Raw genomic sequence first — 26212 nt, forward strand, 5'->3', positions numbered from 1 at the left:
GTGAAAATAAATCCACACCTAGATCCATCATTATGAAATACCAAAGACAGAGAGATTTTAAATGCAACCAGAAGGAGAAAACAGAGGAATTACAGAAGAATAAAAATTAAACGAAATCAAACTTCTCAATAATGAGGAAGGTGTGAAGATAACATGTTGAGAGAATATCACGTCACCTGGGAATTTTATCGTTCAGAACAAAATCATGACATTTTCAGATAAACAAGGAAGAAATCACGTGTTTTTCATATGTCTATAGATATGCATGATTTTATTCATATACAGATATTCCTCAGTTTACGACGGGATTAGGTCCCAACAAACCCATCCTAGTTGAAAATATCATAACTCAACAATGTATTTAATACGCCTCACGTACCGATCGTCATAGCTTTAATTAGCCTACTCAGCCACGCGCAGAACACTCAGCTTAGCCTCCAGTTGGACAAAATCATCTAACACAAAACCTATTTTATAATCAGATGTTGAATGTCACATGCAATTTCTTGACTGCCGTATTGAACGTGAAAAACAGGATGGTTGTCTGGGCACAGAATGGTTGTGGGTTGTTTATGCTTGTGATCCGGGGCTGACTGGGAGCTGTGGGCACTGCCCCTGCCCAGCGTCACAAGGGAATATCGCATGTGGCTAGCCCAGGAAAAGATCTACGTTCAAAATCTGAAGTACAGTTCCTACCAAGTGTGTACGGCTTTCACACCATTGTCAGGCTGAAAAATCCTAAGTCAAACCATCGTAGGTCGGGGACCCTGTCTGTATCTAGATCAAGGATAGTTAAAGTACCACGTATTGACATTCATGGGATGTAGCTAAATGAATACATGAAAAGACTCTTGTCACCTTAAATAATTAAATACTGAAAAAAGAGAAAATTAGTGTGCCAAGCAACAAACTCAAGAAGTTAGAGAAAGAACAGCAAATCTAAATAAAGTAAAAAGGAAAACAGAGCATGCATTAATAAAATAAAAACAAACCTCCATGAGGGAAAGATTTAATAATCTGTGAAAACATCTCAAGAATTAGACTAGCAAATTAAGCGTAAAAGACAATAGCATCCTAGACCCAGGCAAAGGGGACCCCCACCCTGAGAGCCTGTGTGGGGGCTCTAAACATTCCTGGTCTCAGATTGGGCTGTGAGTTGAGAATACCAGGCGATCAGTATGTCTTGTTCTTTATTTACATTTTATTTTATTTTAATTAATTAGTTAATTAATTTCACATGGCAGATGGAAGCAGCCAGCAGGTAGGCCTGTAGGACCAAAGGAGCTCTTACCAGGCCCAGGAAGAGCTGTGGTCTTAGGGAAATGGGGAGCTGTGGCCAGACGTGGAAGAACACACCCACCTCTAAAACGCAGCTGTGCTCCAATTCCCTAGTGAACCCAATCAAAAGTCAGAGGGCAAGTGAGCCTAGATGATGCAGGCCGTAGAAATCGAGCTCCCAGGCCACAGAACAGGGTGAAGAGGGGTGGACAAGGGATATAGTGGGGCAAGCAGAAAAAAACACAGCACAGAATTCTTAAATCTCAGTATATTTTCTCATCTTAAAGCATTATCTAGAATCTTTAATAGTGAGGATTGCGGCATCTTTATTTCTTTGAGAAAGAGAGAGAACGAACGGGGGGGGGCGGGGGGGGGCGGTGGTGGTGAGAAGGGGCAGAGGGAGAAGCAGACTGCCTGCCTAGCAAGGAACCCAACGTGGGGCTGGATCCCAGGACCCTTAGATCATGACCCGAGCAAAAGGCAGATGCTTAACCAGCTGAGCCACCCAGGTGCCCTGGCATCTTTTTCTTTTAAAGATTGTATTTATTTATTTATTTGAGAAAGCAAGAGAGAGCACGAGCAGGGCGGAGGAGCAGAGGGAGACGGAGAAGCAGACTCGAGCAGGGCACCAGATGTAGGGCTGGATTCTAGGACCCTGAGATCAGGACCTGAGCCGAAGGCAGACACTTAATCAACTGAGCCACCCAGGTGCCCTGCCACCACCACCCCCACCCCACCTCTTTCTTTTGATCTTAATGAGAAGGAATAGAAAGTTTCTCTGTTATCATGTGTGCTCCAGGTTTTTGATAAGTAGCATCTATCAAGTTCAGAAACTTCAGTGCCATAGTTTTCTAAGAACAGATTACAAATAGACATTGAACTTTATCAGACGATTCTTTGCATATGTTGAGAGAATATGATTTTTCCCCTTTAATCTTTTAATATGGTGAATTACATAGATACATTGTAGATTCTTTTTTTCTCATTTAGAATGTCTAACTTTTTATGTGAAACGCGATCTAACTGTAAGAGTGTAAGGCATGTACGTCGATGTTACAGAATAATGATGCGCACTCGTACCATTGATACAACATGAGACCCAGAACGTTATCAATAGCTTGGAAGTACTCTGTGATCTATGGCCCCGTCGCATATCCTTCCCTTGCACAGAGAGGTAACCATTATCCTGAAATTCATGTTAAGCATTCCTTTGCTTTGTTTTTTATAGTCCTATTCCCTATATATGCATCCTCACAATATAGTACTTAGTTTTGCTGGTTTTCAAAATCATGCAGAGGTAGGATGCCTGGGTGGCTCGGTCACTTAAACATCTGACTCTTGATTTTGGCTGAGATCATGATCTCAGGATGTGAGAGTGAGCTCTGCATTGGGCGTAGGGTCTGCTTGAGATTCTCTCTCTCTCTCTCTTCCCCCCGCCCCTCCCCCCACTAACGCATGTGCGGACTCACGTGCATGCACTCTCTCTCTCTCTCAAAAAAATTACACAGAGGAGATCATTGTATTTATATCCATCTGTAACTTGTCTTTTTTGCTCAAAATTGTGTTTTTGAGATTCAGCAACATTGAATTTCTAGCTGTAGTTAATTCATTTTCACTGCGGTATGATATTCCATTAAATGATTATACTTCCATTTATTAATTCATTCTACCGCTGATGAATATTTGGGCTCTTTCTTGTTTTTTGCTATTGTGACAATGCAGCTATAATATTTTTGTACAAGCGTCCAGGTAGCCATGTGAAAGAATATCTTTGGGTTGCATAACTGACATGTGAGTTGCTGGTTTGTACGATAGGTACGCTCTGTTAAGTGAGGGAAAACTGCTTCCCAACTGGCTGTTCTAACCCACACAGCCCTTACCAGTGCAGACGAGTGCCCAAAACACGCGAACGTCAGATTTTAATACTTGCCGAACTGGTAATTAGGAAATTGCATTTCATTGAGGTTTTAATTTGCATTTCTCTAATTATGAATTAACCTGAGCATCTTATCATATGTTCTATGACCATTCATGTTTCACCCTGTGCAAAATACCTATTTATTTTGCCCATTTTTCTAGTGAGCTGTATGTCTTTTTCTTACAGTTCGTAGAAATTCTCTTAATATTTCAGATACTAAGCTTCTGTTTATTTTAAATGTGTGAATATCTTTTTTTTTTTTTTACCATGTGGCTTCTCTCCTCCCTGCTCATGTTGTGAATGTGATTCATGAAAGGCCTTAGTTTTTAATATGTACGAATGCACAATCTTTTTATTTCCTTTATGATTTGTATCTATTTTTTTGTCTTAAGAAACTCTTTCCTACCCCGTGTTTTTAAGGATACTCCCATATGGCTTCTTCTAAAAAAGCAAACTTTTGTCTATTCCCTTTAAGCGTTTGATTTCTCTGGAATTGTATCCAGCCAACTTGCTAAGCTCTCTATTATTTGTCAGAACACACTCTATATTTACATTCATTTCCTACCACTCCTGCAGCAAATTACCACGCTCTTTGTGGCACAAAACAACACATTCATTATCTCATAGTTCTGGAAGTCAGAGTCCTGAAAATGAGTCTCATGGAGCTAAAATTAAGGTTTCGGCAGGGCTGTGTTCCTTCTGGAAGCTCTAGCAGAAAATCCATTTCTTGCCTTCTCCCGCTTTTAAAGGCTTCCCGCATTCCTTGGCTCACGGCCGGCTTCCAGCTGTGTTCTCCCTCTAACATCTGCTTTCATTGTCATGTCCCCTCTGACCCTGCCTCTCTCTATATGGGTCCACGTGGATGATCCAGGATTGTCACCCCATCTCAACATCCTTATCTTAATCACATCTACAAATTCCCTCTTGCCGGGTAAGGTAAAAGATTCACAAGTCCCGGGGATTACCGACGACGTGGGCATCTTTGGGGAGCCATTATGCTGCCTACGGCAATTTTCTTTTGCTGTCGGGTCAGATTTCTTTTCTTTCTTTCTTTTTTTTTTCTTTAATTGTATTTATTTATTTGACACAGAGAGAGCACAAGCAGAGGGAGAGGGAGACGCAGGCTCTCCACTGAGCAGGGAGCCCGACACGGGACTCGATTCCAGGATCCTGGGATCATGACCTGAGCCGAAGGCAGATGCTTAACCGACTGAGCCACCCAGGCACCCCTTGGGTCAGGTTTCTTAATGAGGCCAGTTTTGGTTTTCTTTTTTTAACTCCTCTATCTGCTCAATTTTCCTAACTGATTTAGCAGGCGAAGGTCTCCAACATAACGCTCAATAGAAATAGTAATAGAATTGTCCTTGACTTTACCAGAACTTAAGAGACTATTTCTAAACATTCCATCATTGAACATGAGTTTGCTAAAAGCTTCTGGAGTTGCCTTTTCCTGGTTAAAGGGAATTTTCTTCTGCTCATATTTTCCTAGAAATTTTGACCATGGATGCGTGTTGAAAACAATTGAATGCTTTTCTTTTTCTACTTTGATCTTTCTCCTACAATCTCTTAATATGAAGAATCATAGTAGTTTCTTTGATTTGCTAGTATTTAATCAACCTTGAATTCTTATAACAAACCCAATTAGGTCATGATATATTTGCTTTTATTAACATGGCTATGTATTTGCGTATATGTCCATGAGTAAGATAGATAGGAAATTTTCATTGCCATTAATTTTCCAAGAAGTTAGACATGGTTAGACTCATAAGAGGAGCTGGAAAGGCTTCCTTCTTTTTCTGTACTCGCCAAGTGTGGGTAGGATTTGAGCGGAGCTTCTCAACCTGGGGTGGGCGGAGGACGGGGCGGGATTTTACCCCTTAGGGGACATTTACCCATGTCTGGAGACATTTTTTGCTGTCGAATCTGGGGAAGCGCTACTGGCTCTTAGTGGGTAGAGGTCAAGGATGCCATTGACTATCCTACAATACACAAGATAACTGCCTCCTCTTCCCCCCAAAAGAATTTTATCTTACCCAAAATGTCAATAGTGCTGAGGTTGGGATTTCTTCTCATTCTGGAATAAATAATCACTATCCTAATTTGTAATCTTGTGTTTTCTCAGAGGGGCTTCAAAACTTAGGTAAGCTTCAGGGCCCCCACAGAACCTGGGTCTGTTCTAAAGAGAGACCGCTGTGTAGAGGACAGGGCTGTGTGTCTAAGACAGAGAGAGAGAGACAGCAAATGCTATTGAGTCACACTTAATACTAGAGAGAGACAGACAAAAGACAGAAATTTTGTTTTGACATAATTCTCAAACAATCAGTTATTAAGAAATTGGCCACATGTAACAATGTCAAGAAACTGAAGGAGAGTAATTAGTGTTGTATATAGTCTAGCGATTTTAATTCTTGGTATCTATCCTAGAGAAATGCTAGCACTTCTACATAAAGAAATGTTTGAGGATATTCCCTGAAGCAATGTTTGTAAAAATGAAAAATTGGAAGCAATCTGTATGTCAGATCTGTAGCGTAATGGATAAAGCGAGGTGTAGTCATACAAAAACCCTACAGCAATTAAAAAGGAACCAGTTTTATATGTGTCAACATGGATATATCTCGAAAATACATTTTTGCATGAAAAACAAAATTGCATAACTATTCTTACTGTATATTTTAATGTTAATACATTTATATGTATGCAGGTGATGTATTATGTGTTTACATAACACATTTATGTAATGCATTCACACTCAAAATATTACTACACATTTTCTGTAGATAAAATGCATATAAATATAAAAATAGCCTTAAAGGGCATTATATTACACACCGAACAAGTGTGTAGGGTAGTTAGCTCTGGAGAATAAGGTGCACAACAGCAAGATTGAGGAAAAAATGTCAAATGCACACTAATTCGTTGTGTTGTTGTAATTTTTAAGAGGAGAATGTATGCATGTGTTTCATGTGTAATTTTTTAAGAAGTAGATAATGGAAAGAAAGACAATAAAATTATGCCAAATTCTTAAGTGTTAATTCCTTTTTTTTAATGTTTTGAAAATACCTTTAATCAATGCCTTTGGGATATTTAAGTTAATTCCAATATTTTGTTAAAATTAAACACGCTCTGATGAACATCTCGTCTTCACATCTCTGAATATTTACTTAGGGTAAATTCATAAAAGGAAAATACTGACTCAAGAGGCGTGTTTGTATTGCTAGATTATACCCCAAAACGGGCCGAACTGGTTTCTTCTAACATCAGCAATTTTCCTTTTGGTGCCAGAATGACAATTTTGTTAATCTTTCACCAACATTGGATGAAAGATTATCATTTCCAATTTTTGACTAAATTTGAAAGGCTAACTTTACATTTGCTTTTTTTGTGTGCTTTGTGTGAATATTTTTTCAAATATCTGTGGCCATTTTAGTTATTGTTTTATGATATTGCTTGTTCTGTTTTTCTTTTCAAATTTTTATTTAAATTCTAGTTAGTTAACATTCAGTGCAATATTGGTTTCAGGAGTAGAAGTCAAATGATTCATCACTACACACAACACCCATGGCTCATCACAAGTGCCCTCCTTAATGCCCATCCCCTGTCTAGCCCATCCCCCAGCCACCTCCCTCCATCAACCCTCAGTTTGTTCTCTATCTTTAAAAGTCTCTCATGGCTTGTTTCACTCTTTTCTCTCCCCCCCGCATATGTTCAATTATTTTGTTTCCTCAATTCCACATATGAGTAAAATCATATGGTACTTGCCTTTCTCTGACTGACTTATTTCACTTAGTATAATGCTTTCTAGCTCCATCCATGTCATTGCAAATGGCAAGAGTTCATTCTTTTTTATGGCTGAGTAATATTCCATAGTGTGTGTGTGTGTGTGTGTGTGTGTGTGTGTGTGTGTGTGTGTGTGTAAAACACATCTTCTTTACCCATTCATTCCATTCATCAGTCAATGGACATTTGGGCTCTTTCCATAGTTTGGTTATTGTTGATAATGCTGCTATAAACATCAGGGTGCATATACCCCATTGAATCAGTATTTTTGTATCCTTTGGGTAAATACTTAGTAGTGCAATTGCTGGATCGTAGGGTAATTCTTTTTTTAAATTTGAGGACCCTCCACAACAGTGTTAATTCTTTTTTAAAGATTTATTCCTTCATTTTAGAGAGAAAGAGAGCAAGCATGAGTGGGGTTGGGGCAGAGGGAGACAATCTCAAGCAGACTCCCCAATAAGCATGGAGCCGGACTCGGGGCTCAATTCCTTGACCCATGAGATCACGACCTAGAGCTGAAATCATGAGTCGGAAGCTTAACTGACTGAGCCACCCAGGTGCTCTTTTTAATTCTTGATTGTAGTAATATGCATGCATGGTTTTTGGTTTCTGTTTTGTGTTTTTTGGGGTTTTCAAAATTTGTAAAATAATAAAAAAAATGCAATTTCAATTATAAAAAGAATGTTACAGCTACCAATCGAAACAGTGGAAGTGAGAACTGAAAACCAACGAGTTCTTGGGAGAGTTTATTTTCTACTTTATGTAGCTGATTTCAACAGATTTAGCATGGCTCTGACAATTACCAACTTTCTTTCTCTTGGGAAGAATCACAGTGTGAGAGGAAACACTCGCTCTCCCCCAGGGACACCTCCGACCTAGCCTGGGCAAGGAGGACTATTGGTTCACTTTGCAAGGATTTGCAGAGAGGATTGCTCATAGCGCTGTGGCACCTTGTTCCTGATCTTTCTGACATTGAAGGTGAATTCCTTCTGGAGCAATTTAATAACTGTTTTCCCATTTCATATCCCCAAAACATATCCCCAAAACATTTAGCTATAGACTTTCTATCATGACACATTACAAAGAACATTTGAAACCTGATTTTAATTCCTAATAATTTTTTTCAATCTTTCAGTTGGTTTTTGTAACCAAGAGATGGAAATTTGAGAAAGATGCAAATCCGTTAAGACATGGATCCAGAAAATAAAAATGACTTATGAAAAAGTACTTAGAACAGTAGCTGGTATATGATACATGCTGTTAGTATCAGCTATTATTACTAATCCTATAGCTATTACTATAACCAATTCCAAGACTACTGTCATCACGGTAAGAGGAAGCAAATATTTTGATTATTTAAAGCTTTTTTTTGGGGGGGGGGAGTTCCTGGGTGGCTCAGCTGGTTAAGTGTCTGCCTTTGGCTCAGGTCACGATCCCAGTGTCCTGGGATTGAGTCCTGAGTCAGGCTCCCTGCTCAGCGGGGAGTCTGCTTCTCCCTTTCCCTCTGCCTCTCCCCCTGCTCATGCTCTCTCACACTCTCTCTCTCAAATGAATAAATAAAATCTTTTTTTTTTAAATAAAACTGATGTTAGAAACAAATTTTTTTTAAAGTAAAAACTTTAGAGATAAGCAGCGGGGAGTCTGCTTCTCCCTTTCCCTCTGCCTCTCCCCCTGCTCATGCTCTCTCACACTCTCTCTCTCAAATGAATAAATAAAATCTTTTTTTTTTAAATAAAAATGATGTTAGAAACAAATTTTTTTTAAAGTAAAAACTTTAGAGATAAGGTATCCTTATTTCTAGCAGAAGCTTGCTCAACGGGTGTTAGTTCCCCTGCGGGAAGGCTGTTCATTCTCCTCAGAACCCCTCACCCCTCCCTACATCTTCCCCAACTGTTCTTTTTTTTTTTTTTTTTAAGATTTTATTTATTTATTTTAAAGAGAGAGCACATGCGTGCGAGTGGGGGGAAAGGGGCGAGGGAAAGGGAGAGAATCTTAAGCAGGATCCTGCTGAGAGCAAAGCCAGACACGGGGCTTGATCTCACAACCCTGAGATCAATACCTCAGCTGAACCCAAGAGCCACCCAGGTGCCCCCCTCCCAGCTGTTCTTTAACAAGGTTAATTAGAAAGTGTGGGTGAGGGGCACCGGGGAAAAGGGTTTTTTTCTGGGTGCCAAGGCTTCAGTTTCAGCTTCTGAATTTTCCCTCTTCTCCAAGCCACAAGGGCTCACTCTTCCACTTAATGGAATTTTCAAAAGGAAAAGTACTATTTCCTCTTGGTGTACAAACCAGAGGAGATCATCCCTGTTTTCCTGTAAGGGTTCTTATCAGAACTGGAAGAGTGAACCACCTTAGTCATCCATGGCCTCCGCAGGGTCCCCGTCTGTGTATCTCGTCCCACCTTCTTGCTATTCTAGCACCATTATCAAGGGCTAGTGGAGTAAAGCCAAGAACAACAACACAGTAGATAGCACTCCAAGGGGGAGGTGAAATATATTTACAATCCTTGATCCTGCCCCTTTCTGCCAGTTTTTTTGTTTGTAGCAGTTTTAAGGTTTCTGGAGCTTTGAAAGGCCATCACTCAAAATAGCCCCTGGTGACTTACTCCTTGGTGAGTAGAAGGTTAAATACAGTTGCTTGGCAACACCGATTAGCTAGCAAAAATGGCATGATGACCTCAGCTGATGAGTGGACTTCAAACCCTGGAAGTGTAGATTTAGCTATTGTTGGCTCATTCATTCATTAGCATCAAGTTCCCATTAATTGATATTCTATTTCCAGAGACCACCTCCCTCTGCCTCTCTACCCCCACCCCTTTCGAGACAGTTTTCCCTAGTGGAATTAAAGAAACCAGGTGTGGCAAGATACAGGTGTATACTTTTCTGGGTGCATGAAACTATTAAAGAATGATAGGACGCACTGGTATACGCTCTGGGTAGTGCAGTCAGCCAGAACACCCGTGGCTCATGCTAACGTCCAGTCACAAGGAGTCCAACAAAAAGGAAATAGTTAAATCAATTACACTATATCTGCTTGATGGAATACTATATGGTTACTTAAAACTATGTCGCAGAAAAATATTTAATGGCATGGAAATACATTCATATTATGTGAGAAAAGGGGTTAAATAATTATATATATACATACACACACACACACACACACACACACACACACACACACACACTAAAATTATTTGTGCAGCATCATCCTGGTTTTTTTGGGGGGTGGGCAACAAAAGAGCGTGTCATACATACACAAGGAAAAAAGATAAAACATACACCCAAACCCTAACAGTGATTAGTCTCGGTATAGAAATTAAGAGTAACTTTTCCCTTTGTGTATGTTTTTCCTGTGTGTTCCCAAAGTTTCTATACTTAACATGTATTGGTTTTGTAATTAGAAACAAAAGCAATAGTATTTTCCTTTTTAAAAGGTGGTGGCACCAGTTAGAATGACAAAAATTAAAAAGACAGGAAACAACAGATGTTGGCAAGGATGTGGAGCAAGGGGAACCCTCTTACACTGTTGGTGGGAATGCAAGCTAGTGCAGCCACTCTGGAAGACAGTATGGAGGTTCCTCAGAAAGTTGAAAATAGAGCTACCCTACGACCCAGCAACTGCACTACTAGGTATTTACCCCAAAGATACAGATGTAGTGAAAAGAAGGGGCACACGCCCCAATGTTCATAGCAGCAATGTCCACAATAGCCAAAGTATGGTAGGAGCCGAGATGCCCTTCAACAAATGGATGGATAGGGGCGCCTGGGTGGCACAGCAGTTAAGCGTCTGCCTTCGGCTCAGGGCGTGATCCCAGCGTTATGGGATCGAGCCCCACATCAGGCTCCTCTGCTAGGAGCCTGCTTCTTCCTCTCCCACTCCCTCTGCTTGTGTTCCCTCTCTCGCTGACTGTCTCTATCTCTGTCAAATAAATAAATAAAATCTTAAAAAAAAACAACAAATGAATGGATAAAGATGTGGTTCATATATACAATGGAATATTACTCAGCCATCAGAAAGGATGAATACCCACCATTTGCATCAACATGGATGGAACTGGAGGGGATTATGCTAAGTGAAATAAGTCAAGCAGAGAAAGACAATTATCATATGGTTTCACTCATATATGGAATGTAAGGAATAGTGTGGAGGACCATGGGAAGGAAGGGAAAACTGAATGGGAAGAAATCAGAGAGGGAGAAAAACCATGAAAGACTCTGGACTCCAGGAACCAAACCGAGGTTTAGAGAAGGGAGGAAGTGAGGGGTTGGGGTAACCAGGTGAAGGGTATTAAGAGGGCGCATGCGGTGATGAGCACTGGGTGTTATATGCAACTAATGAATCGTCGAACACTATGTCGAAAACTAATGATGTATTATATGTTGGCTGAATATAATAAAAAAACCCAAAATAAAATAAAAAGTGGTGGTGGAGTATGACTGGCTGGCTGTTTAGAAAAGAACTCTTAGCTTGTGTGCATTTGTGGGGGTCATCACAAGTTCAGGGACTCATTCTCAACTTTCAAGTTTATAAGCACAATTTGATTAATTCACCAAAGAACTAATAATGGTACAAAAATGGGTTCCTGCCCTCAACTACCATTACTCTGCCTATGTTATTTTTCCATTAGGATAGAGTCCCCCAAATGTAATCATTTCTTCAAAGACTTTGACTCTTCTAAGGTTCTTGAAGCGTGGTAACAAATTACTTTTCAAAATATTTGTTGCAGCATTGTAGGGAATGACAGTATAGCACCCTCCTAAGCACTGACTATTTGAACAGTTCTAAAATTGTTCTTCTGTAATTTGCATTTTATTATTATTGATTTCTAGTAACCATGGCGAGTTCATATGCTTTTTTTCTCATTCTATTTTCTTTGATAATAACCTTTAGAGAGCACTGATTCCACTCGTGTGAGAGGAAGAGGCGGGCACCTGGGAAAGGAGCATTGGTCCAGGAGTCAGGAATCCGGGTTCTACGGCACCCGTTTTCTAAACGGCTCCCCCACTTCCATGCCTGACCTTCTCCAAACAGCAAACAGAGTGATTATTTAAAAACTTTAATCAGATCATGTCTCTCTCCTGCTTAAAACCATCCCATGGCTTCCCAGCGCTTAAAAATAAACAGCTCTGCCATGATGGGCAAGGCTCTGCTGTGCAATGGTGATCACTCCACTGCAGCCACAGCAGCCTTCCCTTTGTTCCTCAGACATCCCACTAGTTTCCACTCCAGAGCTTTTATTCTTGCCTCGAATGCTCTTTTCTCACGGACGCACATGGTTCCTTCTCATTTAGGGTTTAGCTCAAACATCTCCTCTTCCGATGGGCCTTCTGTGCCTCCCCCATCACATTCGTTCTGTTTATTTTTTTCATAGCACCTAGCACAGCCGGGAATTATCCTGATCCTTTGTTGCTTCACTGGTTCTTTTTCTATCTCCCACACCAGAAAGTAAGGGCTCAGGCATGCATCCTTAACTGGGTCCCTCTGTGCCGCAGCCCCAGCCTTTTGCAGGTTAGACGTTAATTATTAGCTGAGTGAAGGAGGAGCTCCGTAAGCCTCGGTGCTCCTTGGACTCAATGAGGTTAATCAGATGCATGTGACCAGGTTTAAGTGGAAGCACGCACTCACTGAAGCCCGTGGATTCTAGCTCGTGTTTTTCTAGAAACCTCGGGGCAGGAAGTCTTAAAAGGGAAGGAAGGCGCGAGGGGGGGTGGAGAGTTTCTTTCTGTGGAGAGTCTGTGTGGTATCGTCTGTTCACAAGTGGGAGCGCAGAGTCAGGACTTAGCACGACGCTTCTTACGGGAGACGCGGGCATCGGGCCATTACAAGAGCTTTCTTTTTTGGACACCGGGACCTGCTTGAAGGCAAACAGGGAGCAAATTAGGAAGAGGAAGAGCCAAAGACAGGCGAGTCTGGGTCTGCTGCGGCGGTGTCCGGAGAAGGCACGTCGCCCGCCTGCGGCTCCAAGTGCCACAGCGAACGCCTCCCCCCCGCCCCCCCGCGGGTCGGCTTCCTCGGAGCGCTGAAAGGGCTTTCAAAGTACTAAATGCAATTGACATCGTTTTCTGAGTTAAAAAAACCCAACTCTGAAAAATGCACAAATGCTCAGAGAGGAAGGTCGGGTAGCCGCCTACCGAGAGGCCGTCGCCCCCGCCTGCGTCCTCGTCGCCCGCAGCCGCCTAGGCGCGGGGCTGAGGGGCGGGGCGGCCCGCTGACGCCGCCGGGCCGGGACTGCGCAGGCGCGGGGCGGGCTCGCGGGCGGTGTCGCGCGCCGGGCAGTTCGCGCGGGAGCCGGGCGCAGGGGCGCCGAGGCTGCAGGTCGGTAGGAACGGAAGCGCCTGCGGGGCGGAGGGGAAACCGGGATGGCGACTCCGAGTAGGAAGACGTCGACCCCGAGCACTCTGGCCTCCAAGAGAGCTCTCCCGAGAGATCCCTCGTCGGAGGTCCCGAGCAAGAGAAAGAGCTCGGCCCCGCCGGCGGCGCCGCCGCCACTGCCGCTGCAGTCGTCCAGGCCTTTCGTGGAAGGCTCTATCGTCCGCATCGTGATGGAGAACTTCTTGTGAGTGGCCGGAGGCCGCGCCGCGGCGGGGAGGCGAGCGGCCCGCGGGCGGGGGGCGCAGGCTGCGCTGGTAGGTGAGGGGGGAGGTGGATGTGCGCCCGGCTGGGGTCTGGCAGTGATTTCGAGCCGGGGTTACCCTGAGGATTGACGTCGGTGTTGGGGTGGTTAGGTGTGCGTCTGGGGTGCTGCGGGTTTTTTATTCATTCAGCCAACGTTTTCTGAAGGCGTCATCCGGCGGCCAGTGGACGTGGTAGGGAATGGATCTCTGCCGCCTGGGAGTCGCGGCCTCCAGAGGGAGGACCTGATCTCTAATTCACAAAAGTGCAGGCGCTGGGAACTCAGAGGAAGCAACAGTTAGAGTAGCAAAGATGCTGTGGTAGATTCGTTAAGAGTAAGCAGTTGCTAGGTGGACAAAATGGTGAAGGTTGTCCCGGATGGAGGTGGAAAGGTACAAGAAAATTAAGCCTTCCTCTCAATTGTTGGGCTTCCCAGCAGACCCTTGACACCTCCAAATCCAGCTTTTCCCCCTGCTTCCTTTTCTGTCTCTACAGATGACTAATAATCATAATAATCGTTTTAGATTTTAGTAAATATGTTTTAACACAAATACTGTTTATCTCTACCAGTTTACAGGTTGTTTTTTTTTTTTTTTTTGGTCAGGGTCTCTTTTTTTTTTTTTTAAGCTTGCATATGGTCGCTTAGGATAACAGAATTGTGGTAAGAATACCTACGTTGTCCTCCCCGCCCCCCTCCACCCGGTATCCCCCGCCCCGGCCCCCGGCCCAGGTTATCTATCATGTGCCAGGTATAGAAGTAGATGCTTTATTTACACAATACTCTCATTCTTTCCTTAAAACAGCTCTTCATCTCCATTGATGAGCTCACAAAGGTTAATGTACCCATGTTTATACTGCTAATAAGTAGCTGAATTGCTATTTGAATCCATCAGGAAAGATAAATAAAATCAAATGAGTTACCTACCATAATCTTATACACACACACGTGTATGTATGTATGTATCAGGATGCCTTGGGGGCACAAAGGATGAAGTGGTTAATTTCATCCATAACTGTGAGAAAGGGCTTTGTACAAGAGGTTTACTAAAGTCTTAAAAGAAGGGAAGAGCACTGTAGCCAGGAGGAACTGCCTGAAACAGTTTGTTGTATTTAGGAAGTGTCTAGTATTTGAGTATGAGTAGAGCGTAGGATGTGAGTGACTTGGACAGAGATGATACTGGAGGGGTAGGCAGCTATTGAGGATCTGTGTTTTCTATGCTGAGGAATTCCAACTTCATCCTCTCAGCGACCAGGATGCATTTTAAGCAGGGAATGACATGTGATTTCCATTTCACACTGGAAGTTGTGTGAGGGATGATTTAGAAAGGGCTACAGGATTGGAGGCAAGAAGACTTTTACAACAATGAGAGATGATGAGAGTTTGAACCTAGGAGGAACAGTGGGAAGTAGTGGACAGAAGAGATTTGACAGGATCTGGCTACAGATTAAGAGGCCTGAGCGTAAGAGTTATGCAGTATTTTTCTCAAGTTCTTTTTTGGCTCTTGGTCAGATGTGATCCTTTTCAGAAGAGGGAGCAGTTTGGGGAGAGTAATAATAAATGCTTTTTGGATCCCACAATTTGAAGTTTCCTGTGGCATGTCTAAAAAAGATCTTCCCTAAGCAGTCGTTTTAAGGGTGCAGAAAATGTAAACAGGTGAGAGACTTGGAAGTCATGCATATAGGTGATTCTTGAAGTTGCAGAAATGGTTGAGCTTGTCCAAAAGGAAATATAAATAGGAATAGAAGGCCAACTATGGAGTCCTGGAGGAATGCCAACATGTAAGGGTGAGCAGAAGAGGAGCTGGGACAGAGAAGGAACTGTTCAGGGAGGTAAGAGGAGAACCGTGGGAGAGTAGTCTCTAAGAAGCCTGGGGGGAAAAGTGTTTCAAAAATACTATCTGCTACACTGGAGTTGGATAACAGGACTGCAAAGAGACCACTGCATTCTGCAATTAGGAATTCTTTTACCCTTTAAAGCAGGGTAAGCACAACATTTTGCAAGTCCTAGAAGAATGAATGAATGTGAGGAAATAAAGCTTGTATGTGACTAGGAGAAGGAAGAGGTGGCTGCAAAGTGTGGAACTACCCTGTTTATTTTCATGATGAGAGGACGCTGAGTTTTAAGAACAAGGGAGGAGGGATGTGCTTAGAGAACCAAAGTGGCCTGAAAGAGTAGTTATTGGAAGAATTCCCAGGAGTGAACCAAGTCCAGTAGGATCGGGAATGGAGGGAGATTTTTAGGCTGATGGGATAGCATGTGCAAAGTCTTGCAGAATAACATAAAGATAGTCGAGAAACTGAAAGAAGTTCACGATAGGTAGAATTTGGAGGTCTGATTAGAGAACAGTGGAAGGAGGTAGAAAGTAGAAAAAGATGATGCAAGAGGTAAATTCCAAAGAGTCCTATATTTTCTTATTTTTCTTAACGAGTGATCTGAGAATTGCATGTCTGCCAACATGACGTGGTAACTGATTGGATGATGGGAGCCAGAGGGGAAGAAGATGGTAGAATCAAAGATGATGCAGAACTAATGCCTAGGTTTCTGATTTGGGCAGTGGGACGAATGATAATACCATTCACTAAGAGACCACAAGAGTAGTTTTGGATTAGAAAGCTAGCGGGTTTAGTTTTGAATGTGGGAAGTTGGAGGCGACTGTTACACAACATCCAAACAGAGTTCTGGAAGTGGTAGCTGCATCTGTAGGTCACAGGGGCTGACTTTCAGCATGTAGATCCTACCAGAAGTCATGGAGAATATAGGAAATACCAGGCAAAGTACATAGGTGGAGAACAGGGCGGGCATTTGACAACAGCTCTTTTCAGGAGGAGCTCAGAGAAAAGGAAAATCGAAGAAAGGGAATTACCAATAAATATAGAGTCAGACCAACTAATTTTTTTTTTTTTTTGATGGGGAGGCTTTGTTTTGTTGTTTTGTTTGTGTAGGTTTTTGTTTTGTTTTTGACAACTTTCGGTTGATAATATCTATGTGTATGTTATAGGCCAGGACTTCTTCTTTTTCCTCTTGTTTTTTTATCTTAAACATCAGTTACATCACTGTTTTAGTAAAAGAGTGGCACAGAGATTTTACAGCAGGAAATTGAAAAGTTGAAAGAATGGGGCTTCGTGTTTTGGAATTGAGTTCTAAGGCTGGTCATTTTCCAGATGCCTGAAGTTCCCAAATTAGTTTCATTTTAACCATCATATGAAGGGTTTCTTTATGATCCAGCGTGGAACAGAGCAAAGCATTTGAAAAGATAAAGTAGGTAGATGCTGTGTGGAGATGTAGGGTTGAAACCTGTCAGAAAATACTTGTTTACTTCCTGTATTTACTTTTGTTACCACGTGGCATTTCAGATGATTTTTGTTTGAGTACTGAAGTGCAAGTGTGCTTGGTTGACTTATTTACATACCTAGCAGGTTAGTAGCAGGGTAAGTTTTTATTCTTGGGCAAGTAGTTGGCAGCTAACTCAAACCATGTGGGAACAGGATATTACTTATGGGTCCTAATTTGGGGTATTCAGAGTCAGAGTAGAAGATTATCTGAGTCCCTTTGTTTCACATTTTGCCGCAGTTGTCCTTGGTGACTAATAAGGATTAGGTGCTACTGTCGCAGATAGTTAATGAAAACTGCTGGGCAGCAGGCAGCTTTCTGGGCTGAGGGAATGTTATGAAAGTGCTTGGTGATGATGCATTCTTGTTTCTTCCCATAGGAATAACATTTATTTGAACACGGACCAACAATGGATCTTTTGGGGAATCTCTGGCAACAAATTAAAAGAAATGGATTTTTAAAAAAAATAATGAAACCATTGAATTGATAGATATCTTCAGTTTTAGAATGGAAATTTGGATTGTTTCAATTAGTAATATGTGAGAAGTTGCTTTTAAGCATTTTAATTCAAGAGAAATATAAATGTAAAATTCACAGATTTCAGATGAACCATGGCTTGTCTTACATAAAATTTTAAAAATTATATGTACAGTGGCTTTGATAAATTTTCTCATGTATTTTTTTTTTTTAAAGATTTTATTTATTCATTTGACAGAGATAGAGACAGCCAGCGAGAGAGGGAACACAAGCAGGGGGAGTGGGAGAGGAAGAAGCAGGCTCACAGCAGAGGAGCCTGATGTGGGGCTCGATCCCAGAACGCCGGGATCATGCCCTGAGCCAAGGCAGACGCTTTAAGGACTGAGCCACCCAGGCGCCCCCTCATGTATTTTAATTATTAAAAGGATAAATCATATCAAATTTGCTTTATTCAACACTTTATTTGAAAAGGGCTGATGAAATCTTATTTTCCCACTCATATTCTTATTTCAGATATGCATTATTTTCTCATTTCTTCCATTAAGTTTTTATTTTCTCTCTAGTTTATTAACAATGTATAAATAAATTAAAATGTAAGGTCTGGCTTTTAAAGGAACTCACGGAAACCTGTAGATAATGTAAGCAAGAATAAATGTTTTTGTAAAGAAAATATTCTTATGTCTTAGTAATTTCACCTCTTTATAATTCAGAACGTATGATATCTGTGAAGTATCTCCTGGACCTCATCTGAATATGATTATTGGAGCTAATGGAACAGGAAAGTCTAGCATCGTGTGTGCCATTTGTCTTGGATTAGCAGGCAAACCTGCTTTTATGGGACGGGCGGATAAGGTGAGTTAACATAAGTACTTAAAAAAAAGAAATTCAGAGTTGTGACTTGCTTTTAGTAACAAATCACTTTCTCTATCTCACTTCCTTGGGTGTGACAAAGATGTAGAGCTTGAACGTAAGGAAGGAAGTTGGTGTGTAGAACTGCCAGGAGGAGATTGCCATTTCTAGAAGTATTTTGGGCTATGCACCTAGAGAGTTCTCCAAGTATGTAACACTTTAAATTCTTAGGAATAGTATAAAATGTCTTAAATGTGTCATTGGGCTCGTGGAAAGGTGAGGTACATTTACCACGGGCAGAAACAAAATTGTGTGGATCTGAAGAGTTAAGCAAGCTCTGGAGTTGTTTCCCCAGGGGCATTTGCTGACTTTGTACCCTAAAGACATTTGATTGCTCTGAATTGGGGATCCTGAAGGTAGGGGAAGGCTAGAAGATAAAACTAGAAGTCAAGCACTGTGTTTAGTAGGAAAAATAACACTGCAGAGTGGGACATAGGGTTACTTACTTACCTGATTGTTAACTCTGAATATAGTGGAGAAAAAAAGAAAATCTTCCAGAGAATTACTACTATTTTCTATTGAAGAATAATTGATGTATATTATTAGTTTCAGGTGTACAATATAGTCAATATTTATATACATTATGAAGTGGTCACCACAATAAGTCTCGTTGCCATCTATCATTATACAGAGTTGCTCCAGTATTATTGACTCTGTTCCCTAAACTGTACATTACATCCCTGTATCCTATTTTATAACTGGAAGGTTGTACCTCTTAATCTCCTTCATCTGTTTTGTCCCCCTCTTCCCTCTGCCAGAAGTCAGTAATTTCTAGAGAAGAAGGTTGTGGGGGGTAGATAAAGTAGAAAAGAGGAATGTAGAAAAAGTAATAAAAGATATATGATGGTTGAGACAACCCTGGAATTTAAGTGGTTTAAAAATACAAAGGATTAATTCTTGCTACTTATCCAGTATAGGCCATTTGTGGTCACTTGGGTACCTAGGCTGATGGAGTCTTCATTTCAATACGTAGTCCCATGATTGCCACCTCAGGAAAGGGACTGGCTGTTACAATTTCTTCCAAAAAGTCATAAGTATTTGTTTGACTCACATTTTCATTGGACAAAGCCGGTTAAAACACCACACCTTCCATCAGAGGGAATGAGCAAATGCAGTCCTACCGTGGCCTTGCTGGAGAACTGGAGTTCTCATGCGCTGCCGGGATGCCATCCACCAGGGCATTACATGACTGCGAGAGAATATTATAGGGCCTGCCTGTGTCAGCTGCTGCGAAGCTGCTTCTGCCGTGCCGAGCGCCTTGTGTGCTGGGCTCCGGGGCCACTCAGCCACCGAGGGCCGCACCGGTCCTGCTGTCTCAGCCCACCCCGCTCAGCCGCTGCTGCAGTCCTTGCCCCAGGCCATGCATGCAGCCCGACGCTCCGTATCGCTCAGGTCTGTGCTGCCCAGTCTCCCACGCTCCCATAGGCCCCTTGGCTGCAGCGCACTGCACACCCAGGGGCACAGAGCTTTTGTTGAATGGCTGACTGATGAAATTGAGGGTGAAAAGGTGATATGGAGGCATAAATCCCTCCCCAGGATGTCTGGAAGTTGGAAGCTAGAAGTATATGGGACAGAAGCCAAGTTAGTGCAGAAAGTTGCAGGAGAAAAGATCACTGTCCCTTTCAACATTTAATAATAGTATCCTGCCAACATCTGATGGGGAGAAGGAGCACTCCCAAGGGCAGAAGGTTGAAGAATAGCCTGAATGGACATCCACTCCCAATTTCGTGGTCGAAGTTGTAAATACTGGGGGCAAGAAGCCTCTGGTGCTGGACCGTAACTATCCAGAAGATGAGGCTGGGCAAGAAGAGAACGTCGAGAGAGACACTTTCAGTCCATTGCTGAGTCTGAGTGGAAAGATCTGAATTACACTCAGCACTGACCCACTGGACTGGGCCTTATATGATCACCTGGCGGATTTCCCAGCAGGTGAGTGGGTAGAGCTCAGCACAGCGCTGGAGCACCAGGAGCACAGTGCTTTTCTCGAAGATCACAGACGTTTTGTCAGGAGCCGGTAGAGCTGGCAGGACCTCGAACACCTGAATTGAATGGCAGGCTTTGGTCAGGGAACAGCCTACCCGGAAGCTAGGCACACACGTATTTTGAAATGGTTTTTATCCTAATATCATGGAAAATATTTCAAATTTTAATTTCCATTGTCTTCTAATTTACTATCCATTTATTTCTTCTCTACGAATCTTTTGTTCCTGGATTTTTGTATAGCATAGTGATAGACAATAAAATTGGTTTATCTCCTCCCAAAACAAAAAACATTACGAACACCTTTATGCTAGTAAAGCTTAAATTCTTAAAGTTGTGAATGTATAGGTTTCTCCAACTATATAAATGATCAGAACTGACTCTTAGTAGAAAAAAGTCAGCTGTTAATTTTTAGAACACCGAAGACCATTAGCTATTAGTTCTAACAGCAGTCATTTCCTGTTTTACACAGAGAATATGACTGTATCAGAATATGACGGTACCAGAGTCCATCAAGGATAGAAAATTTAAAGATAGTCTCACTTATGAATATAGGAGCAAAAATCTCAAGAAAAAGAAACTTTAGTCTGTTGAATCTAATACATAAAATGCATAATACATCATGACCAGATAGAATTTATTCCAGGAATGAGATTGATCATTAGAAAAAAAATTAACATATGTTTTATTTTTATTTTTTATATCATTTTATGTTTTTAAATTTTTAAAGATTTTATTTGTGAGAGAGAGGGAGAGTGTGAGAGAGCATAGGCAGGGGGAGAAGCAGGCTCCCTGCTTAGCAAGAAGCCCGATGCGGGACTCGATCCCAGGATCCTGGGATCATGACCTAAGCTGAAGGCAGATGCTTAACCAACTGAGCCACCCAGGCGTCCCTACATATCACATTTTAAAGGAGAACTGGATGATCCCCTCAGTAGAGAAAAAGCACTAAATTCCACAGTAATTTATGATAGAAAAAAAATGTTAGCAAATTAAGAGTAGAGGAAACCTACCTTTTTAAATTACATAAAAGACAAGTGAAAATATACAGTAAGTTCTGGAACAAGTCACGGTTACCTACTAATACTGCTACTCAACGTTGTACTTCCAGTACAGAAAAGTAAGATAAGACAAAAGATACAAGTTAGAAAACCGTCATTTACAGGTTTTGTGAAAGTCTGGAATGAAAACCACAAAAGCGACTCCAGATAAGCCTTCTGATGAATTAATCTGGAAATTTGTCAGGATTGTTAGAACAGATTTTTGTTAAATAATCTTATATCTATTTCCGTTCACTAACAATGAACAGAAAAATGCAATTAAAAATAGATATTTACAGTAGCACCGAAAGTGCAAGTTATGTAGCAATAAATTAACAAGACATAAGACCTATATGTAGAAATTATAAAATTTTATTTGAAAATATTGGAGTCTGAGGAGAGGGACAGACCTGTATTAATGGGCAGGAAGAGCTGCGAAAACGTCATTGTTCACATTCATATACGTATTGAGCGTCATTGCGGTCAAATCCCAGTACTGTCGATAGCAGATTACAAGCTGGTTCTAAATTGTGGTGAAAAAAGAAATGGCCAAGAATAGCTAAGATACTCCTAAAGAAATTCAACCAAATGGGAAAACTTGTCCTATCAGAAATCAAGACAGCACAAAGTTACAGTAAATGCAAACATTGTATGGAATATTAGCCGTAAAAAGAATGAAATCTTGAATTTGTGACAACATGAATGGACCTAGAGGGTGTTACACTAAATGAAATAACTCGGGGAAAAACAAATACCATATTTCACTTGTGTGGAATCTAAAAAACAAAACCAAAAACCCAGAAACAGACTCATACAGAACACACTGGTGGTTGCCAGAGGGGAAGAAGAGGTGGGTTGGGTGAGACAGGTGAAGGGTAGTAAGAGATACAGACTTCGAGTTATAAAACAAGTAGGTTATAGGGATGAAAAGCACAGCATAGGGAATATAGTGAGTAGTATTAGTATAGTATAACTTTTCACGGTTACAGATGAGAACTATACATACTGTTTTGAGCATTATGTAATGTACAGAATTGTCAAATCATTGTATCAGAAACTAAAAACATTGTCAACTATATTAAAAAAAAAAAACAACTGTGGTACTGGTGGAAAAGACATCAGACCATATGCTGTGACAGAACGAAAAGTCCGGCTCCAAAGCCATGATGAGTAGACTCTTGATTTACGATGACTGATATTGTAGATAAATGGGGAAAAGATGGATAAATAGTACTGAGACAGTTGGTTGCATAGGAAAAAAAGAAATTAAGTTTTGTCCTCACACTTGTATACAAATCAATTCCAAGTGGATTGAAGATCTAACTGTGACTGACCAGGAAAGTTTTAGTAGATACTGGTGTAGAGGAGAATATCTTTGTGACTTTGGGTTAAATAAAAATTTCTTAAGTAAAAGTATAGATGGACAAGGAAAATACTGATAAAGAACTTTTATCAAAAGACACCATAAAGAAAAAGAATCCGCAAATTGGGAGAAGGTATATATAACCCATATAACAAAAGATTGGTATTTAGGCTTTTTAATAAGCAAAACAGTAACAATTAAGACGAAAGATGTGCTCAGACACCTCACAGAAGAGGCAGCTCAGACAGCCAGTAAATACAGTTGATCTTTGGACAGCATAGGTTTGAATTCTGCGAGTCCACCTGTATGTGGATTTTTTTCAGTAAATACAGTATGGTACTGTAAATGTATTTTTCATATGATTTTCTTAGTAACTTGATTTTGTAGTTGTAAGAATCCAGTATGTAGTACACGTAACATACAAAATCTGTATTAACTGCTTATGATGTTGGTAAGGATTCTGGTCAGCAGTAGGCTATTAGTTAAGTTTGGGGGGAATCAAAAGTTATATGCAAATTTTCGTGCAGGAGGTTGGCACTCCTAACCCTCGTGTTATTCAAGGGCCAACTGTGTCTGAGAAGATACTCAACTTCACTAATTATCAGAGAAGTGCACATTAATCCTGGCAAGGTATATTCCTCAAAGTCACAAGAATTCTGGCTATGCTATGTGCTTACAAGGATATGAAGCAATGGGAACTCTGATGCACTCTTGGTGGGACTAGAAATTTGTAGTCTTGGAAAATGGCATAACCTCGTGACTCTGCAGGTGCATGTAACCAATCACTCAAAATTCTCCTAGACAGCCCTTGTACATTAATACTAGGCAAAAGTATTGAAATATTTATAGCAGTATTGTTTTTAAAGAAATCCTGTTATAGTCAAAATTGAATATTACATGCCAGTGAAAATAATCCTTATTAGCTCATTGGTTAAATCTCAAAAATGTAATTTTAAGGAAAAATGCTATTTTGGAAGAATGTATGTAATATGAATTTATTTATAGAATGGTCAAAACATAAAATAGTGTAATTAATATTTGAAGAGATATATGTATATAGCAAAACTAGAGAAAAGCAGAAGGATGATCAACAAGACAGGATTACATTTGTTGAGGGAGGATACAACAGTATTGAGTTACACAGGGAATGTCGGATATGCAGTTAATTTTCAGTTCCTTCAATTTGTGGTAGATGCTTGGTTGTTTTACTGTTCCTTCAAACAGTGTATGAAGTTTATACATAATGTTTGGTGTATATTTCACATAAAATTATGTCTTAAAAAGGAAGTTTGAGACTTGAGTTATCCCACTGCAAAATGGTTGTAAAAGTTTAAATGATTCTTTATATTTTTCTAAATCTACTGGAAATATTGCAATATTATTAAAATGGCATTATAGGTTTTTTAGTCCGGCTTACAGTGTAATGTAGGATTACAAGATTGAAGCATACACCCTGAAGATTATAAATAAACCTGTTCAAAATATGTGTGTATGTGGTTTTTTTTAATGCTACACGGGAGGCATTTATGAGGTAGAATACTCAGATACTGCTCTGTTAATAATTAACTTTGTGATTTTAGTCATTTGTCTAGACCAGTTTTTCTTTAAGTTAAGGGGGTCGGAGTAGATAACTTCCAAGGACCATTTTTATAAATTCTGATGTATAGTTTTTTAATTGTTAAAAATCATTTATTAAATCCTTTCTCTGTGTAACGGTCTGCTGGAGTGTACTCCAGACTCTGTTCAGTCAGAACGGATTGGTTTGTAGCAGTTTCCACCAACCTTCCCATTTATTTTCGGCATAAAGAAGACAGATCTTACCCTTGAGTGGTAGGGTTTTTAAAGAAGGTTGTGGAGTGCACCGTTTCTCAGATGACAGATTGCAGACCTTTGGGTATCCCCAGATGCATTTAGGGGTTGCACAAGGTCTCAGCAAAAATATTTTTAATGTTTTATTTATAGTTAAGTCTTAATATGAAAATTTAACGCTAGCATGTTCTGTACCATCCCTATGTATGCTTTATAGGAACTGCCTTGTGATTTTTTTTCTTACTGGTTCCAAGTATTTTAATTGATGCAAGCTAATGAGCAGATAGCACTCCTACAAAAATGCCATTGTTTTTCCTGTTTATGAAGAAACTAAAACAGAGAGGTTAAGTAACTTGGTCAGAGTCAAGCAACTTACACCAGATTGGAACCTGGATGAAAGCATGTACTCTTAATCAAGCTGTACTTTCTAGTTACGAGGACAGACCTCCTTTGTCATCTTTCTGGGCCTCAGTTTCATCGTTTATAAGATGGATATAATACATACCTCCTGAGGTTGCTCATGAATATTAAGAAAATTATAAGTTGCTTAGCATAGTAATGCTTAATAAATGCTCCTTGTTGTGGTTCCGATTGTTGTCATCACTGCTATTACCACTATTAAAAAGATAATTATTTGCAACGTGTTTTCCACTTTTTTTTTTTTTTCTTTTTTTTTTTTAAGAATTACTTACTTATAGCCTGATTAAAGATCCAGTCCGATTTGTTTTAGGCCCAGGGTCTGTCTTCAAGTTTATGGTCGTGTATGTATTTAAAGTAGACTAAATCTATTTTACTGTGTAAATTGTACTTAAATTGTATTTACTATGTGTATTCCTCTTTTTAAGAAAATGACAATTATGTCCTGTAATAACAGGATGGGATCTTAATAACAGGATTAATAACAGGATCTTAGAGTGGCTGTTAATATTTACTCTGTGCAACTCCAAAGAAGTCTCCATTGGTAATAAGGAGATTTGGTAAAGCTCTGTGATTAAATCATAGACCCTGTTTTCGCACTGGCTTTCTTCCCTCTCCCGAGAGTGTTTAGTAGAGAGGCTAAGTACACAGACTCTGCAGCCATGTTACGTGGGTTCAGTTCTTCGCTCTGTATCGCTTACTGGCTTTGTCACGAGCTGTGTAAGAGGCTCTTGGGCACATCGAATGCTCAGTCAGTGGTAACTAATGGTATTGTTACTTGTGGGAGGAAACAGTGGAAACCAGTTTCCCAAATCTGGGAACGTGATGGGAGTGGACAGAGAAAATAGGTGTTGAAAAAATTTTAATTTGACAAATAATAATGACTTTGCTGAATCTGATAACCTGGGAATGTCATCACTCAATGCACTTTGTCTTTTTTGTTCTAGGTTGGTTTTTTTGTGAAGAGAGGATGTTCCAAAGGAATGGTTGAAATTGAATTGTAAGTGTTAAAAGTGCTGAAACCCCTTTTTCCTGTACAATTTCCTTATGATCATGATTTCGTGATGACTTTAGGAAAGAGTAATAATATAGCATTATGGCATAAATATTAGAAATAATATTTGAAGGATTTTGTATCCAGACAAGTTATTTTTTTATGCATCTTTTAAAATCTAAATTGTAAGATTTTTCTTTCAGTAGAGTTGTTAAAGAAATCACCTCTCTCGGCAGCCATCTCTGATGTATCCGAGTTAGGGTTCAAGATGAACCGGTTAACCGTCCTTGGTTTATATACTTTGTCT

The 26212-nt window shown here is 40.5% G+C and overlaps 1 protein-coding gene and 1 pseudogene across 2 annotated transcripts in view; both read left to right on the top strand.

Annotated features, from left to right (window-relative positions):
- Window positions 1-13238: 13238 nt before the first annotated feature.
- Window positions 13239-26212, top strand: part of SMC5 (structural maintenance of chromosomes 5) — a 90125-nt gene continuing 77151 nt past the window's right edge. The window contains exons 1-3 of one of the 2 annotated variants that reach the window (XM_045772533.2): window positions 13239-13529; window positions 18104-18245; window positions 25859-25911. In XM_045772533.2, the coding sequence (XP_045628489.1) occupies window positions 13333-13529; window positions 18104-18245; window positions 25859-25911 (392 nt within the window). In that variant the 5' untranslated portion in view covers window positions 13239-13332. The remainder of the gene's footprint in view (window positions 13530-18103; window positions 18246-25858; window positions 25912-26212) is intronic. The other variant, XM_045772534.2, reaches the window with a different exon arrangement.
- On the top strand, window positions 18252-25167 carry LOC123776505 (complement component 1 Q subcomponent-binding protein, mitochondrial pseudogene; annotated as a pseudogene).

Source organism: Ursus americanus, chromosome 34, assembly GCF_024610735.1.
Source record: "Ursus americanus isolate L20-20 chromosome 34, mUrsAme1.1.p, whole genome shotgun sequence".
Lineage (NCBI taxonomy): Eukaryota > Metazoa > Chordata > Mammalia > Carnivora > Ursidae > Ursus > Ursus americanus.